This window comes from Eulemur rufifrons, chromosome 4 (genome assembly GCF_041146395.1).
Source record: "Eulemur rufifrons isolate Redbay chromosome 4, OSU_ERuf_1, whole genome shotgun sequence".
Classification (NCBI taxonomy): Eukaryota; Metazoa; Chordata; class Mammalia; order Primates; family Lemuridae; genus Eulemur; species Eulemur rufifrons.
This window is the reverse complement of record NC_090986.1, coordinates 20,032,579-20,048,550: the sequence shown is the minus strand read 5'-3', so window position 1 is coordinate 20,048,550 and position 15,972 is coordinate 20,032,579. Positions and strand designations below refer to the sequence as shown.

General features: G+C 43.2%; 1 protein-coding gene across 4 annotated transcripts in view; it reads left to right on the top strand.

The window, feature by feature from the left end:
* Positions 1-624: 624 nt before the first annotated feature.
* Positions 625-15,972, top strand: part of DOCK9 (dedicator of cytokinesis 9) — a 267,093-nt gene continuing 251,745 nt past the window's right edge. For all 4 annotated transcript variants that reach the window (XM_069467604.1, XM_069467600.1, XM_069467594.1 and 1 more), the window contains exon 1: positions 625-1,091. In XM_069467604.1, coding sequence (XP_069323705.1) covers positions 963-1,091 — 129 coding nt within the window. In that variant the 5' untranslated portion in view covers positions 625-962. The remainder of the gene's footprint in view (positions 1,092-15,972) is intronic.

Sequence of the window (15,972 nt, the reverse complement as noted above, 5' to 3'; positions counted from 1 at the left end):
GCAGCAGGCCGTCCTGGCGGGCCAGGGTGTGCGTGTCTGTCACGCCCGTCCGGCCTCTTGCCGGCCTGGTTCCACCGCTAGCCCGATGCCTGCGGGGGACGAATGGTGGTGGCCCGAGGCCGAGAAGCGCCACTGCGGGTGCGTGCGGTGCCTCACGTTAGGTCCCGGGCAGGGGCGCTCCGTCCAGGTCCGCCTGGCCGAGGTTTCCGTAGGGCCCGTGCCCTCTCCGTGCCGCATAAATAAGGGCCACTTTCCTGAGACCTCCGTCCGCGCAGAGGCCCTGGGCGAACAGGCGGGCGTGGTGCCACTGAACCCCGATCCCGCTGGTGACCTCGGGGTCCCCTCGAGCGCGGCGGGGCTCTGTGGGCAGGAAACCTGGTGTCCGGGAGAGGATCCCAAGACCCCGCCCTGCTCAACCCTCGACTGGGGTCCTCGGACGTGCGGCCACAGGAGAAACGGCCCGGAGCGGAGGCGCTCCCGAGACCCCCATTCCCAACCGGGGTTCTAGCCGCCTGGCTCCTGCGCCCCGCCGTGCCGACCTGCCGGGCCCGCTGTCCCAGCCGTCCGGCCGCGCCGGCTCCTCCTCCCGCCAGGCGCCCCGCCCCGCCCCGCGCCGCGCCGGACACCCCGCCCCGAGGAGGCGGCCCGGCGAGAGGCAGCCGAGGAAGGCTGGTGGCATGGGGGAGCCGCCGCCACCACACGTACGGTCGCCCCAAACGAACCCGGTCGCAGCTTCGAGTGCTGGGGGCCGCGGACGCCGAGGAGGGCGCCTCGGGGCGTGACACGGCGCGGAGGGCGCGGCCCTGGCTGCGGTGGCCTGACGCGCGGCGAGCGGCGGGGGGAGCCGGCGGGAGGCGGCGCCGGGAACCGCGGGCGGAGCGGGCCGGGCGCTGAGGGCGCACCTGGCGGCGGCGCGTCGCGGCCGGACCGCGGGAGCAGGGGGAGGCGGCGGCGGCGGGAGGATGTCGCAGCCGCAGCTGCTCCCCGCCTCGGCGGAGACTCGGAAGTTCACTCGGGCGCTGAGCAAGCCGGGCACGGCGGCAGAGCTGCGGCAGAGCGTGTCGGAGGTGGTGCGCGGCTCCGTGCTCCTGGTGAGTGCGGGACGACCGGGGCCCGCGGGAGGGAGGCGGGTGCAGGGAGTCCTGCGGTCCCGGGCCAGCCTCCTCTAAATCGGCCGGGCTGAGGCCGAGCGGCCGACCTTGCTGGGTCCGGGGGATCCGGAGGTGATGGGGAGGGCAGGGACTTGGACAGGGGAGAGGAGAAGGTCTTGGTGGGGCAGCAACTCCCAGACTCCTCCCCGCGTCCGAGGATCCTTTCCCCCATTGCTGCCCCTTTCCTCCTGGGAAATTTCTTCGGAGTGAGGTCGCCCTCTCCCTCACTCTTCTTCGCCCCACTTTCTCCCAGTTTACCTGCCTTCTGCCAACTGGGAAATTCCTCTTCTCCCTCCATCCCTCCCTCCCTCAGCTTCCCTCTCCTCCCGTGTCCTGGAGGGGCTTGGCACCTGTGACTTGAAGGGGCGCAGGGAAGTGGAGGTGGGGCTTCCTCATCCAGTCCGCAGCCCAGGGTGGGAGATGGCCCTGCGGACTCTGGGTGGCCTGAACTCCCGCAGGGAAGGGGTTTGGCATCCTTTCCTCCACCCCTTTCCCCAAGCCAGCATCCTGAGGTTTGGCCGTCTCTTACGAAGGCTTAGGGGGCCTGTTAGGAACCTTTGGTAATTTCAGCATTGGTGCAAATTACTATGAAGTTTGGGGATTCGAAGCAAGCAAAGCAAGCAGCCCAAGATGAATCTGGTCGTTTGGGTGTGAGGAAGATGAAGTTTTAAATCAACTTTTTCACAACCAGGGCTGGTCCTGCTATATTTGGAAATGCGGTACACTCGGATCGCGTGGATGGTGAGGGAATACAGCGACGTTTGAGCGGGAATGAGCTGTGCAGGGCAGCTGGAAACTTTTAGCAGCTCCTTGCATTGTCGCCAGCATTTGTTTTCTTGAAAGGGGCTTGTTTGTGGGTGGGTGACTTGTGGTGTTTGTTGGAACAGTGCAGGAAGATGGGCCTTGGAAGTGATTCTCTGAGATTTGTGGCACGGTGTGTGTGGGATTTTTGGGGAGGAGTACCTCGTCCTTTTACACAGGGCCACATGCATCATTTTGGTGGCAGATCGATGGCCTTGCTGGGCGGACATAGAATTGTATGAATGGTATTTGTGGAGATGGGAATTGAAGCTTCGCTGATTTCCATATCTGGTTTGCACACTTTGAATTTTCTCTAAATTGCCAGCTCTGCCAACTCACTCCAGATTTCTCAAACTACAATTTAATCTGTAGTAAACAGGGATTTGATTTTGCTATTTTACGGAGATCAGTTGATGGTGTTGAGTTAAGCAGGAGTTGGGAGTAGACCAGAACCTGGCCATCTCTTCCATAACCCCAACTAACTTCTGTTGCTTTGGCCTAAGTACCGCTTCCTGCATCTTCCTGACTTTCCCGTGTGAGTATGTTAAGGATAAAGCCCACAACCTCTGTGGCATCTTTTCTGTTCTCACAGGGAACTTGCTTCCTTTAACTGGGGCCTGCAGTGGTCATCAGGGATTTGAGGCAAAAGAATAGTAAATAAAGTGTAACCTGTGCCATGATTCCTATTGTGCTGCCAACGCTGGCAGAAGAGGAGGTACTAGTCTAATCAGCCGTGTAGGCGGAGCACAGAAGTGCCAGTACAGACACAACACTGCTAATTACTGATGTGTGGCAGTCCTTGAATGTCTGCCCCTCGTGTTGGAGAATGCCCCACTGATGGTGACCTAGTAATGTCCATTCCTGTGTGTGACATGCTTCTGCTGTGTTACCTCATGACATTTTAGTGGTACATCTGTTTTTCCTGGGCACCTTTAAGCATGAACAGCCAGATGTCTGACTGGCATCTCAACTCTTAGTCTTGTGTGTCTGTGGTCACTTGTCTGTTGAACCTGTGATGAAATACAAAATGCAGGAAAGCAGGTGGGCCTACTTGGGCATGCGATGCATTTCCCAGTTGAATGAGAAATGCATTGCAATAGTCTCTGCATTGGAAAAGGAAGAATCTGGGAAAGCTTGCAGACACTAAAAGTTACCCATAAGCCTCACCCTCCTCACCTCCTGCTCAGTACTCTGCCACTGCCTGCTTCCTCCTGCTGCCCCAGGGTCTGCCAGGGAAACACAGAAGTTGCGCCTGCCTGGCTTTGTTGTATGCAGGTCTGAGAAGGTAACCCTGGACCTTTCAGGAAGCAGAACAGCAACCAAGCCGGGGTTTAGAATCCCCTGGTCAATGGATCTGTAGTTTGATGGAAATATTATTCCTCTCTGTCTTTGATCACTTGGGTCAGCACTAATACAATGTTCACGATGTAGTAAATGCTCAATAAATATTCTTAACTAGCTGACTAATACAATAGTTGTCCAGATAGACTAAAAAAAATAATTAACTATGTATGGGTTTAACTAGTTCTTCCCATGCTTCAGGTATTGATGAGTGGACTGTTGTGAGATCAGAAACAACAAAATCAAATAGTTTGGTGGGTAATAAAGGCCACCATTAAAAAAACAAACTTAAAAATGTAAAAAGGCACGTGCTTATACATTTTTCATTGTTTGATAGCTTCATTTTTTATGGGCTCAGGTTTGTGGGACTTTTTGAATGACTTTGTATTAACTTGTTTGAAAAGGTTGAAAATAAACATGTAAAAAAAGTTGAATATATGATGAACCCTCATATTCTATCATCCAGGTAGTATAGTTACCAAGATTTTGCCAAACTTGCTTCATATGTCCCTTTTTTCTATTTTTTTTTTGTGATTGTGAGTCCCAGGCCTTATGACCTTAAGTTATTTCACTATATACCTAGTGTATATTATTAAAAAATAGAGATATTTCTTTATATACCTATGTCATTATGATAAAATTAATAATTTGTTGATATGCTATTCAAATTTTTCAAATTATTTAAAAAAAATTTGTTAGTTTGTTCTCATCAGCATCCCAAAAAGTTTTCCAGGCCTTTATAAATGTGGTTAGCTCTCTCATGAGCCTTATTTGAATTATTTATGAATATTTTTGAATATTTGAATTCAAATATTTGAATTATTTATGATGGAGAACCCTTCATTGGGTCTGGAGTTCTGGGTTTTAATCCTAGATCTTTAGTAGTTTAGAGCATGGGTTGTAATCCCAGCTCTACCCCTTACCAGCTGTGTGGCCTTAGGTATATGACATAACCTTGCTGGGTCTCAGTTTCCTCATCTGTTGAGTAGAGGTAATAATCATACTTACTTTATGGAGTTGTTAGGAGAATTAAGTGGGCAATATAGGTAAAGCTCTTAGACAGTGCCTGGCATATATTCTACCAGCTACTTAAGTCCCTTTGGGGACTATCACCTAATGTCTCTCAAAGTCAGAATTCCTCCTTTATTAAATAAGGGGCTGTACTAGATATTTTCTAGAGTCCCTTATCCTACCAACAGGCTTCAGTTATAAGTTGGTTTTATAAGAGTAGTAGAGGTACTACTAGTAATATTCCTAAGTATAGGAAAGGTAATTTATGATTTTTAGTAGTGAAAGAAGAATCCTCACAATTTCAGAATTAGCTTTCTGTGATTTAGAATAGTCAGGAGAGCAGCATGTTCAAAATGTATGCAAGCTCAGAAGGAAAGCTAGAATTCCCTGAGCAGAGTTGAGTTGTGATTGCTTTTGGAGTTCCTGGAGGAGTTTTACCTTGAATCTTTCAGATATATTACAGATGGCATCATAATGGCCTAGATCTAAGAGAATATACCACCTAAAGGCCTAAAAATGATCCTTTCCCTGAAAGATTTGTGTGTTGCGACCCATCCGTTTACATGGGTTTGGCGGCTGTCTTACACGTGGGTATTAGTATACAAGTCATCTGGCTGCCTGGCTTCCTTACTGATCTTATCTCAGTATGTTTGGCTTCAAACTCTTCTTCGATGTCTGGCCCTTGCCAGCGATGCCATTCCACACCTCTCTGAGCTCCAGCAGTACAAATGAGATGAAACCGAGTCAGGTCATCGCCACATTTCCCTGTGTGTCACTGGAGGAGGGCAGACAGAAGGTATGGGATGGCAGTGTCCTGGAGTGTGCTTGAGGCCTCCCTTACCCGCTCCATTCAGTCAGCTCAAGATTCCCGTGTTATCTGAGGTAATGTGAGACCCCAGTGGTGGTGTTCTTTGAAATCCTCAGGTAAGATAAAACCTCATTTTGGCTGTAATTTTAAATCAGATATGTCAGTAAGCCGACAACTGAACCGGCCTGAGCCTCACCTCACTGTCTTTCTCCACCCTCCAGGGGAGCCCCAACAAACAGAAATGTCCCAAAATACAGGAAGCAGGGCAGAGGCCCATCTCCAACTAGATAATCCACAACAGGTTTGATTTCTTTGGTTTCCAATCCATCTGACTATTAGGAGTCAGGAGGACATTAGCAATGCCTTAAATTTGAACAGGGAGGGAAGGAATTATAAAATCTTCGTCCACATTTACTGAGGGCCTACTCTGGGTTAGGACTCTGTGTTGGGTGCTGAGAATGTGACAGCTATGTCAGAGCAGGCCCTTGCCCATGAAGGGTTTATGATCTAAACAGGTGGACAGGTCAGTTATCTACAAAATGGTGGGTAATAGTTCACAGAAGCACCACGGAAAGAGTCAAATATGTGGTTCAGAGAATAGAGGAATAGAGGAAGATGAAGTCAGAGAGAACTGGTGTACTTGGGGGAGAGTTTATGAAGAATTGAACTGCATCTGGAAAATACGGAGATAAGGGAGACTTTTTCTGGAAAAGAATAAGAAATCGAGCAAATGCTTAGGACTCCCAGGTAGTCCAAGAAGGAACAAAGCATCTTGGGCAAAGAGGAGCAAGGTTTTGGAAGAAGGGAGAGAAGTTTTGAGGAATATAGTTGCCAACTTTGGGAACAGTTTCAACAACTGGCTGAGAACACATTATCGAGTAGATTTTTTTTCCCTTGTCTTTTTGAAACCTATTTCAGGAAAAAGGTTCAAACCAGTCCATGCACGTATGCATCTTAGATCTTCCCTAAGTGTAATCCTGAGAGTAAATAATGTGACAGTTCTGTGTCATGCAGGCCCAAGAATGGGAAGAGAGGTCTGTGACATGGAAGAGAAAAGCCAGAAACAGGCCTGTGTGCATGTATAAGCATTCAGGATTTTAGGTGAACAGCAGTCAGATATGGTGGGTGTTCCGTTCAGTAAAGGGTGTTATAAAGAAATAATGTTGGAGCCCCACCTTATAGCATATACTGAAATAAATTATAGCTAAATATAAGAGTATGTGTAAAACAAAGAAAAGAAACTGTTTAAAACATGAGTGAATAAATTTTTAAAGCATGAAAGGACAGGAAGAAACCATTCTGGCCTGGGCTTTGGAGATGAGCCTGGGCTTTGCCACTGAAGAGCTGAGGACTTTGAACAACTTACTTTAGCTGTACCTCAGTTTGCTTATCTGAGAATTGGGATTGTTAGGCATTATCATCTTAGAGAGTTTTTTTAAAATAAAGATTAAATAAGATAATGCATGTAAAGTGCTTACTAGTGAGTGTTTAACAAATGCACGCTCTTATGTTAATAAAGGAAAAGATCATCTTGATTAAATATAACTGGAGCCAGCATTTATTGAGCACTTATCATGTCCTAGAATGTGTGAGGGCTTCACACACTGAGGTTAAGTCATCTTAAGGTCACAGCTTTATGGGGAGGGGCTTGTTCTTGAACCTGGGCACTGTGACTTCATCACTGTGACTTCACTGTGAGTTTTTAGCTACTCTGCCTGTAGCCTTCCCATGTTAACACTGAACCCCTGTCTGTATGTAACAAGTCCCATACAGTTAAAAGTCAAGCAGTAAGCTGAGAAACAATATTTGCCTTCTAGCTATTTGTCTATAGATAATATCTTAGCCGGTGTTAAGTTTAGAAAAAAATTAAGAATTCCTAAAAATCAATTTAAAAGAGAAAAACACTCCAGTAGAAAAAATAGGAAAGGACAGTCCTAGGCAACTCCTCAAAGAAAGAAATACAGTTATTCAATAAAGAGCAGAAAACAAATTCAGCTTTGCTAATAATTAAAGAAACAGTAGCTAAAACATGATGCATTTTTGCCTGACAAATTGGCAGATTTGCAAAGATAGAAAAGGTCTTCTTTGTAGGGATCGGGTGAACCAGGTACTTTTGTTTGGAGGACCACCGCCTTCCATAATTCCAGGGGTCCCATTCACATGGCATTTTATGAGAACTGTGTCTCCTGGAGTTTTATAACATGATAGATGGTATAACCTTGATGTAAGTGTATATCAAGAACCTTAACATGCTCCGATACCATGGCCCAGTGCTTAAAATTATAGGCATTTCTGACCTATAATTTTAGCATAATGCCTGAAGTGCTGGTTGTTCAGGAGAGAAAACGTGACCAACTGTAAACTATCTAAAGGTCTTAACAGTAGCCTAAATCAATTGTGGCATGTGGACTATTTATGAAGCCCTTAAATTTTTGTATTGGAAGAATAATGACTTGAGAAAATTCTTATATTATAGAGTTGGAAGGTGGTAGGTGCTTGTGGTTAGTTAGGTGCCGGGGTTTTAGACCCTACTGCTTGGGTTCGATAATCCCTTTGCTACTGACCAGTGAGTGACCTTGGGCAAGACGCTAAACCTTTCTGGGCTCAGTTTTTCCTGTCTGAAAATGGGGATGATGATAATACCTATTGATAGGATTGTTGTGAGGATTAAATGAGTGATTTTGTACATAGCTCCTGGAACACTGTCTGACACATGGCGAGCACTCAATAAATGTGGCTGGTTAAAATTACTATTATGGGGCTAAAAACCAGCCTACAAAATTATAAACACAGTATAAACCAAATTGTATTTTTGGAAAGTATGTGTGTAGAAACAATGACTGGGAAGGATGTAAAGAAAAAGACTGTTTAGCCACAATGTTTCATCAGGTATGTTCATTCCAAAGAAGCTCAAAGACTGAAAAAATGTGTGATATTGGACATAAGCCATACTGTACAGTATGGAATGTGGGTTTGGCAGGAATGGAGTTTTAAAAGTGTACCTGTCACAAAATCGTTTTTCTTTAGCATAAATCTATCATGCACATCAGTTGAATGGCCATCGGCATGACGTATCTGTGTTTAGCCTTCGACATAAACCAGAATGCAGAATGACAACAGTGGTTATCTCTAGATATGTGATAATGGGAAGTTCAATTTTTTTTTGATTTTCTGTCCTTTCCAGATTTCTGCAATTGACATGTATTATTTTTGTTATTTTGAAAAAGGTTGACAGGAGAAATGATTTTGAGAATGTGTTGTGATGCATGGATTCTTTTTCTTTTATTTATTTATTTTTTTTTAGACAGAGTCTTTCTCTGTCGCCCAGGCTAGAGGGCCATGGTGTCAGCTTAGCTCACAGGAACCTCACACTGCAGGGCTCAAGTGATCCTCCTGCCTCAGTCTCCCGAGTGGCTGGGACTATAGACGTGCACCACCACGCCCAGCTAATTTTTTTTTTATTTTTAGTGGAGATGGGGTCTCGCTTTTGCCTGGTTTTAAACTCCTGATCTCAAACGATCCTCCCACCTTGGCCTCCCAGAGTGCTAGGATTACAAACATGAGCCACAGTGCAGGCCTGATGCATGGATTCTGTTACATACTGCATTTCATGGAGTCTTCAGAGCAAAGCCAGTTATTATGATGAGATTTGTTACTTTTATTCCTGCTATGTGTTTGAGCACTTGAAATTTTAAAAAGAAATGGTGGAGAGAGGAGGGCTGGGAGTTTCTTGAGCTGCTGGAGGCAGTTTGTCACGGGCTCTGCCCTTGGCCATGCCCGGCCCTGGCCCCTTTGCTCTGCTGAACCAGCTCTCGCCTCAACTTCCACACTGCCTGTTTGATCTGACCCAGCTTTCTCACTCCCAGCTCCCTGGACCCTGTGACCTGCTCTGCTTTAGTGAGGGGTGGCCTCTCAGTCCTCACCCTGATACCATTCAGCACTCCTCCCTCTTCCTGCTCCTCTTTTCTGATGTCTCTGTCATCTTCACTCTGTGCCCTTGCTACTCTTGCCACACAGGGGGATTCCTAAAGGGTCTCTTCTCCACCACTAAGTCATGGAATTTAGTCTCTTCCCGTCACTCTGAAGGGAACAGCATCACATTATTGCAGTTTCCATAACTTTATCTCTGTTCTGCGTTTTTCCCCAGCTCAGACCTGCTTCTGTTACCCTGTCTGATACCTATACTTGGCTGTCCTTCCTACCAGTTCCTTAAGTTCAGCTTCTATGAAACATAAATTGTCACTCGGCATCCCAAACTAGGTCATCCTTTTTGCATTCTTGCTTTCTTTAGTGAGGAACATCATTTCATCATCTCCAGCTTTGAAATCTCTGACTCCTCCTTGTATCTTCTCTTCCTCTCCTTTTGCCTTCCTTTTTCAAGCACCACTATGTCCCTTGTGTCCTGTTATGTCCTGAATCAGCCACTGTGGCCGAATGGCTCCCAGATCTCAGTGGCTTCAAACAGAATGGTTTGTTTCTTCCCGACGCTTCCTCTCCATTGAGTGTAGGTTGGGTCCAGTTCCACGTTGTCCTGGGAGCTGTGTTGATGAGACAGCCAACATTTTGAATGTGGCAGGTCCTTGTGACTAAAGCAAGTCGCATGGTCACACCTAACTGCAAAAGGCAGGGAAGTACAATGGTCTCTATACGCCTGCAAGGAGAACTCATATCTTTGGTGAACAGCACTGATGACTACTGCAACCTGGCCTCTCTTTCTCTCTGTCTTCTGCCCTGCCCTGGTCCCTGTAGTAGTAGGGGACAGGGTCCCTCATATCTTGTCTCTTTCCTGCCTTTCTTACTCCATCTTTGTGGGTTCAATTATGAATCCTGAAGACACCATTGTTTCTCGTTGCACTTGGAATACAAACTCCTTCCCTGGGACCGTAAGGCGCTTTCCTTATCAGACAACACCGTCCGTTTACTCACTGGCTGGGCTTTTAGATCTTCATGTATGTAGCCTCTCTCATACCCTAGGACTTAGGCAGAAACTCTTACCTCTGCCTGGGATAATAATGACCCCCTTACATCCCCATCAGCTGCCATTCCTCTCCGTCTTCGGAATTGTACTCAGGTGTCCTGGCCTGTCCACCCAAACTAAAACATGCTCCGCCTGTTCTTTTCCTTTTACCACTTATCACAATTTATGTTTATTTTTGTGTACATTTGTTTAATGTCTGTTTCCGTCACTGGACTGTTGGTTCACTGTGGTTTTCCCAGTGCCTGGCACGTAGCAGGGGCTCAGTAAATATATTTTGGGTGCATGAACAAATCCTGAAGGCTCTGCATCTGACACGTTTTCATTTTTTCATCCTTTTTAGATTCCCTGTTTCCCCTTAATTTTTCTCCACTGCACCCATTTCTATTTACTTCCTTTCAGTTTACCTCCTGCTGCCGTATTATCCTAATGCACAGATCCCGTCATGTCATTAGTTTCTCATTGCCACCTGTGATAAATCCAGTGCTATTCCTGCATAGAAGAATGTATTCAGGCTGGTCCTGTGTTTGCTTGAGTTTAGAAAAAGCTGTTCAGATTGTCAATAAATCTGTATGATCTTTGCATATTATTTTAAAGCAGCCACACATTTTGGTACAAAGTGAGATTAATTTTCTTTATTAGGACCATTTGTTTTCTTGAATTCTGTAGTGCCCAGTATGTAAAAGAACATGCCGATCTAACTCTTGTGTTAGGTATTTAATAACTCATTTATCTAAAAACAAAAAAATACAGCTAATAAAAATCACTAGCAGTGCTGTTCATTCATTGAACAATGAGTTTTGCAGACCATCAAGAAGCACGTGGATGGTGAAGTTATATCTATAATATTTATTTTACACCTTTATTTTCTATCTTTTTTGATTCTTTATTGGTGAATTGGTAGCAAGGAGACTTACTATGTGATCAGAACTTTGTTTGAATCTTTCCGCCCCCTTTCTTTGAGGTTGGCAGGGATAAATGCAGTTCAGATAGTGCTTGGGTGTGGCCACATTAGAAGGCAGGCTAGGCCTGTGTTAGAGACTTCCGTCATTTACTGAGTATTAACCTGAAAGTGAATCTGAAAGCAGATGGTTATGAACTACCCAGGGTCTCCACTGAGCCCATGAAGTTTATTCTAAAACTCTTATGGGCTTAGTTTGAGATTGACATACTTTATTTTTATACATTTTTTTCTTAACAGAAAGTATATGTTCAGTCAGTCGTACAGATAGAGAAATGTTCTAGGGAAAGATGTTTATCATACTAAGTTGAACAAAAGGATTATAAATAGTACTGTTGACCCGTGAACAACATGAATTTCAACTGTTATGGGTCCACTTATACACAGATGTGTTGGAAACATTTTTGGAGATTTGCAACAATTTGAGAAAACTTACAGATGAATAGCTTGGAAATATTGAAAAAATTAAGAAAAACTTAGATGTGTTATGAATGCATAAAATATGTGTAGGTGCTAGTCTGTTTTTATCATTTATTACCATAAAACATACTCAAATCTATTATAAAATGTTAAAATATATCAAAACTTATATGCACACAGACCGTACATAGTACCATTTACAGTCAAGAGACACATGAACATAAAGATGCAGTGTTAATCATGACTGCTTAACATATGAGTTCAACACCAAAGGCACCAATGTGGTCTGCTTGCCCCCAAACACAATGTCCTACTAAAGTCTGTAGATGAGGGGGTCAGAAGAACCTTTAAGGCTCACTACACGTGATACTCTGGAAAGGATTGTCCGTGCTGTGGAAGGGAACCCAAATAGGACATCATGAAAATCTGGAAGGAGTACATCATTGAAGATGTCGTCATTGTTACAGAAAAAGCCGTGAAAGGTATCAAGCCAGAAACAATAAATTCCTGTTAGAGAAAACTGTGTCCAGATGTTGTGCATGACTTCACAGGATTTACGACAGAGCCAGTCAAGAAAATCATGAAAGGGATTATGGATATGGCAAAAGAGGTGGGGGGTGATGGGTTTCAAGATATGGATCTTGGGGAAATTCAAGAGCTAATAGACACCACTCCAGAGGAATTAACAGAAGATGGCTTGTGGAGATGAGTGCTTCTGAACCAGTCCAGGTGATGAGCAAGAAGTTGTAGAAGAAGCAGGGCTAGAAAACAGATTGACATTAGACAATCTCACAGAAGGGTTCCAGTTATTCAAGACTGCTTTTGACTTCTTTTACGACATGGACCCCTCTATGATCCGGACACTGAAACTAAAGCAAATGGTGGAAGAATGATTGGTACTGTATAGAAACATTTTTAGAGAAATGAAAAAGCAAAAAAGTCAGACCAAAATTACAATGTATTTCCATAAAGTTGCCTCTCCTGTCCTGCTTCCACCTCTTCTACCTCTTCTGCCTCTGCCACTCCTGAGACAGCAAGACCAACCCATCCTCTTCCTCTTCCTCTTCCTCATCCTTAGCCTACTCACTGCGAAGTCGAGGATGAAGACCTTTATAATTACCCATTTCCACTTGATGAATAGTAAATATTTTTTCTTCCTTATTGTTTTCTCAATAACATTTTCTTTTCTCTATATTCTTATTTATTGTAAGAATACTGTGTAATAATGTGTGTTAATTGACTGTTTCTTTTATCAGTAAGGCTTCCAGTTAATAGTAGGCTCTTAACTATCAGTAGTTAAGTTTTTAGGAGCCAGGAGTTATTTTTGACTGTACCACATCGGTGCCCTAAAACATGTTGTTTAAGGGTTAACTGTATATACGAATGACTTTTTAAAAAAAGAATAAGCAATATTTTGTTCATGAAAAAGTTTTCTGATCTTACAGATGCTAAAGTAAACCATTCTCTTTTGTTTCAGGAATAAGTTCAATTTAAGAAGTTTATGCCCTGGATTCTAGAACATAGAAATACAGTGGCATAATCAAGTTTCTGTTACTAGGGCATTGCCTTCGCTGGGGATGGCAGTGGTGCATAAGAACTGGGCTCAGGAGGTTCCAGTCCCAGTTTTCCCATTTCCTAGTTCTGCTTTCTCAATTTCGTCACCCAGAGATTGGATGTCTTAATAGCACTTACCCCATAGATCTTTGTAATTAAGCGAGCAGTTGCATATAAAGCACTTATACTAGGGCCTGGCATAGTAAACACCCGCTAAGTGCAAGCTGTTGTTACTTATGAGGGCATGCTAAAGGAATATCACATAACCCTTAAAAGTGCTACTTACAGAGAATTTATAGCATGGGAAAATTATAATGTTGAGCAAAAAAGAAGCAGTATACAGAAATATGTATGGTCATAGTTGTGTAAAAATAACTTATGTGTAAGAAAAATATTGGGAGGAAATATATGAAAAGATAAGATTATGATTTGTTCTTTATATACTCTGGGATTTCCCAATTGTTTTACTCTCCTAAGTGAATAGATACTAATCTGTCAAGAAAAAGCAGATATATACAATGAACATAGGAAGGAAAGTTTGGTGCTGCATACAAGATATTCAAAGTGGTACTCTGGAAAGTTACACTTATATGTCTTAGTGCTCGTACAAGTGTACATGGAGATGTAAAATGTATTCCTGAAGTGAGGGTACACACATGCATTTGAAAGCAAAAATACTGTCGACCAGTTAAGAGCTTTGCATTAAATGTTCTTACAGGCAGGAGGCCCATGTGAAATAATGAAGGTTTGCATTTGACAGTTTTATAAAGTTCTTTCAAAAAACCTTCTTGTTTGAGCCTCTGAAAAATCTGGTCAGATAGACAGGGATAGTTTTATTATTTCTATTTTTTTGATAAGGAACTGAAGACCAGAGAAATGAAGTGACTTGCTTAAGGTCATCTGGTGAAACTTAACATTTTTCTTGGTAAAATGGCAGGGATTGTCTAAAGGCACCAAAATGTTTTTGTTTTTTTTTTTTTTGTTGTTGTTGTTGTTGAGACAGAGTCTCACTTTGTTGCCCAGGCTAGAGTGAGTGCCGTGGCGTCAGCTTAGCTCACAGCAACCTCAGACTCCTCGGCTTAAGCGATTTTACTGCCTCAGCCTCCCGAGTAGCTGGGACTACAGGCATGTGCCACTATGCCCGGCTAATTTTTTCTATATAGATTTTTAGTTGTCCATATGATGTCTTTCTATTTTTAGTAGAGACGGGGTCTCGCTCTTGCTCAGGCTGGTCTCGAACTCCTGACCTCGAGCGATCCACCCACCTCGGCCTCCCAGAGTGCTAGGATTACAGGCGTGAGCCACCGCGCCCGGCCAAAATGTTTTAAGACATAATTTTAAAGTTGGAGTTTTTTGAAAACTTTTAAATGGTTAACTTGAATTATTAAATACATTTTTGGAAAGTACCATGAATTCTCCGGTTGATAGAAATGCATGATGTAAAAATGAAATTATAGTGTTTTGGAGGTGAAAGTTATCACTAGAGGTCATCTGGTCTTGCTTCCTAACTTTACAGATGAGGAAGATGAGGTCCACCATGAATAAGAGATTTGTCTGTCATACAGCTAGTTAGTATCAGAGACAAGAACAAAATCTAGTTTACTGATTCCTGGTCCAATGGATTTTTCCACTGATCATAGGAAATAATTGCATTGACTTTGTTTATACTTGTATTTCATCAAGTGTCTTTATAGACTGTCATAATCAGATAATAGCAGAATATGAAACATCTATTTGCACTGTGTATTGCCTCTCTGTTTATTTCATTAGTGCCAGAGCAGTTTCTAGGTGAAATTGACATTCATGTTTCCACAAGCCAAGAAAGGAGTACTATTTCTGTTTAAAGGGTATTAGTATGAAATGGAGAAAGATATAAAAAGCAAGAATTACAAAATTAATTTTAAAAAGATCTCAGTAGTAACTTATTGAAGAAGGAAGAATTAATTTAGTGCTCAAATGTTATTTAAGGGGTGGAAGATTATACCCCTTTAACCAAAGATATACTTTGGTTAAAATAATTATGTGGCTTGAGAAAAAACCTTACAGGGCCTATTAACCTAAAATTGTTAGTGTAGGATAAACTTTGTTAATCTAGGTCATTTTACCTTTCAGGCTGCTTTGCTTGGCTAAAATAAATATTCAGCTGTACTGTAAATGGCAATTTGGTTCAAATTGTGTTATTACAGAAAGAGTTGCATTTCTAAGATTGTTTAGAGGACTTATTTAATCTGTCATTTTAACATATTGCTGTTTTCTTAAGTAGAAAGCATAGTTCCTATGGTGATAGCAGAGGTGCCATAATATTTATAGTATATTAGATTCATTTATAAACTATTATACTAGCTGAAATTTACAGGATATTTAATCTCTTAGGTTAACTTTTTACTTTCCAGGCTTTTACTGTGCTCATTTTCCTTAACTATTCCTTCAGAACATTCTGTTATGTGTGATGTTTTTTCCCAGAAGATCAAAAGTAACTGCTGTTATGTGACCTTTTTTTTTAAAGTGAAGAATGTTTGTAATTTACTAACTTCCTTGGAGGTGCTTTTTGTGAAAAGCCAGTTAAAGTATTAAGTTTTTAAAGGGACTTCATTAGTTCAGCACAGTAAACTGAGAGGGCAAAGATTCCTGACAGCATTGGTTTCTCTTGGAAAAGTTAATATATTGGGCAACTTGGATAAACACATTGGTGTTGAGATTTACATAATGTGTAAGAGGTGACATGAGAGAGGAGGGGTCACCCATCAATAGTTGGTGATGGTTTCTTGAATTGGGGATAGTCATATTTGATAATTCCATATCATGGTCTAGAGTTTCAATACTGGAGAAGAGGAGGTTGAAGATTATGGGCTCTGGAGACCTCACATGTGGGGTGATGGGGATGGGTTCTTTTGGTAGGCTTAGGGAACTCCATTTGAGGGAGGGGCTTCAGAATAGCTCCCAGAATTAC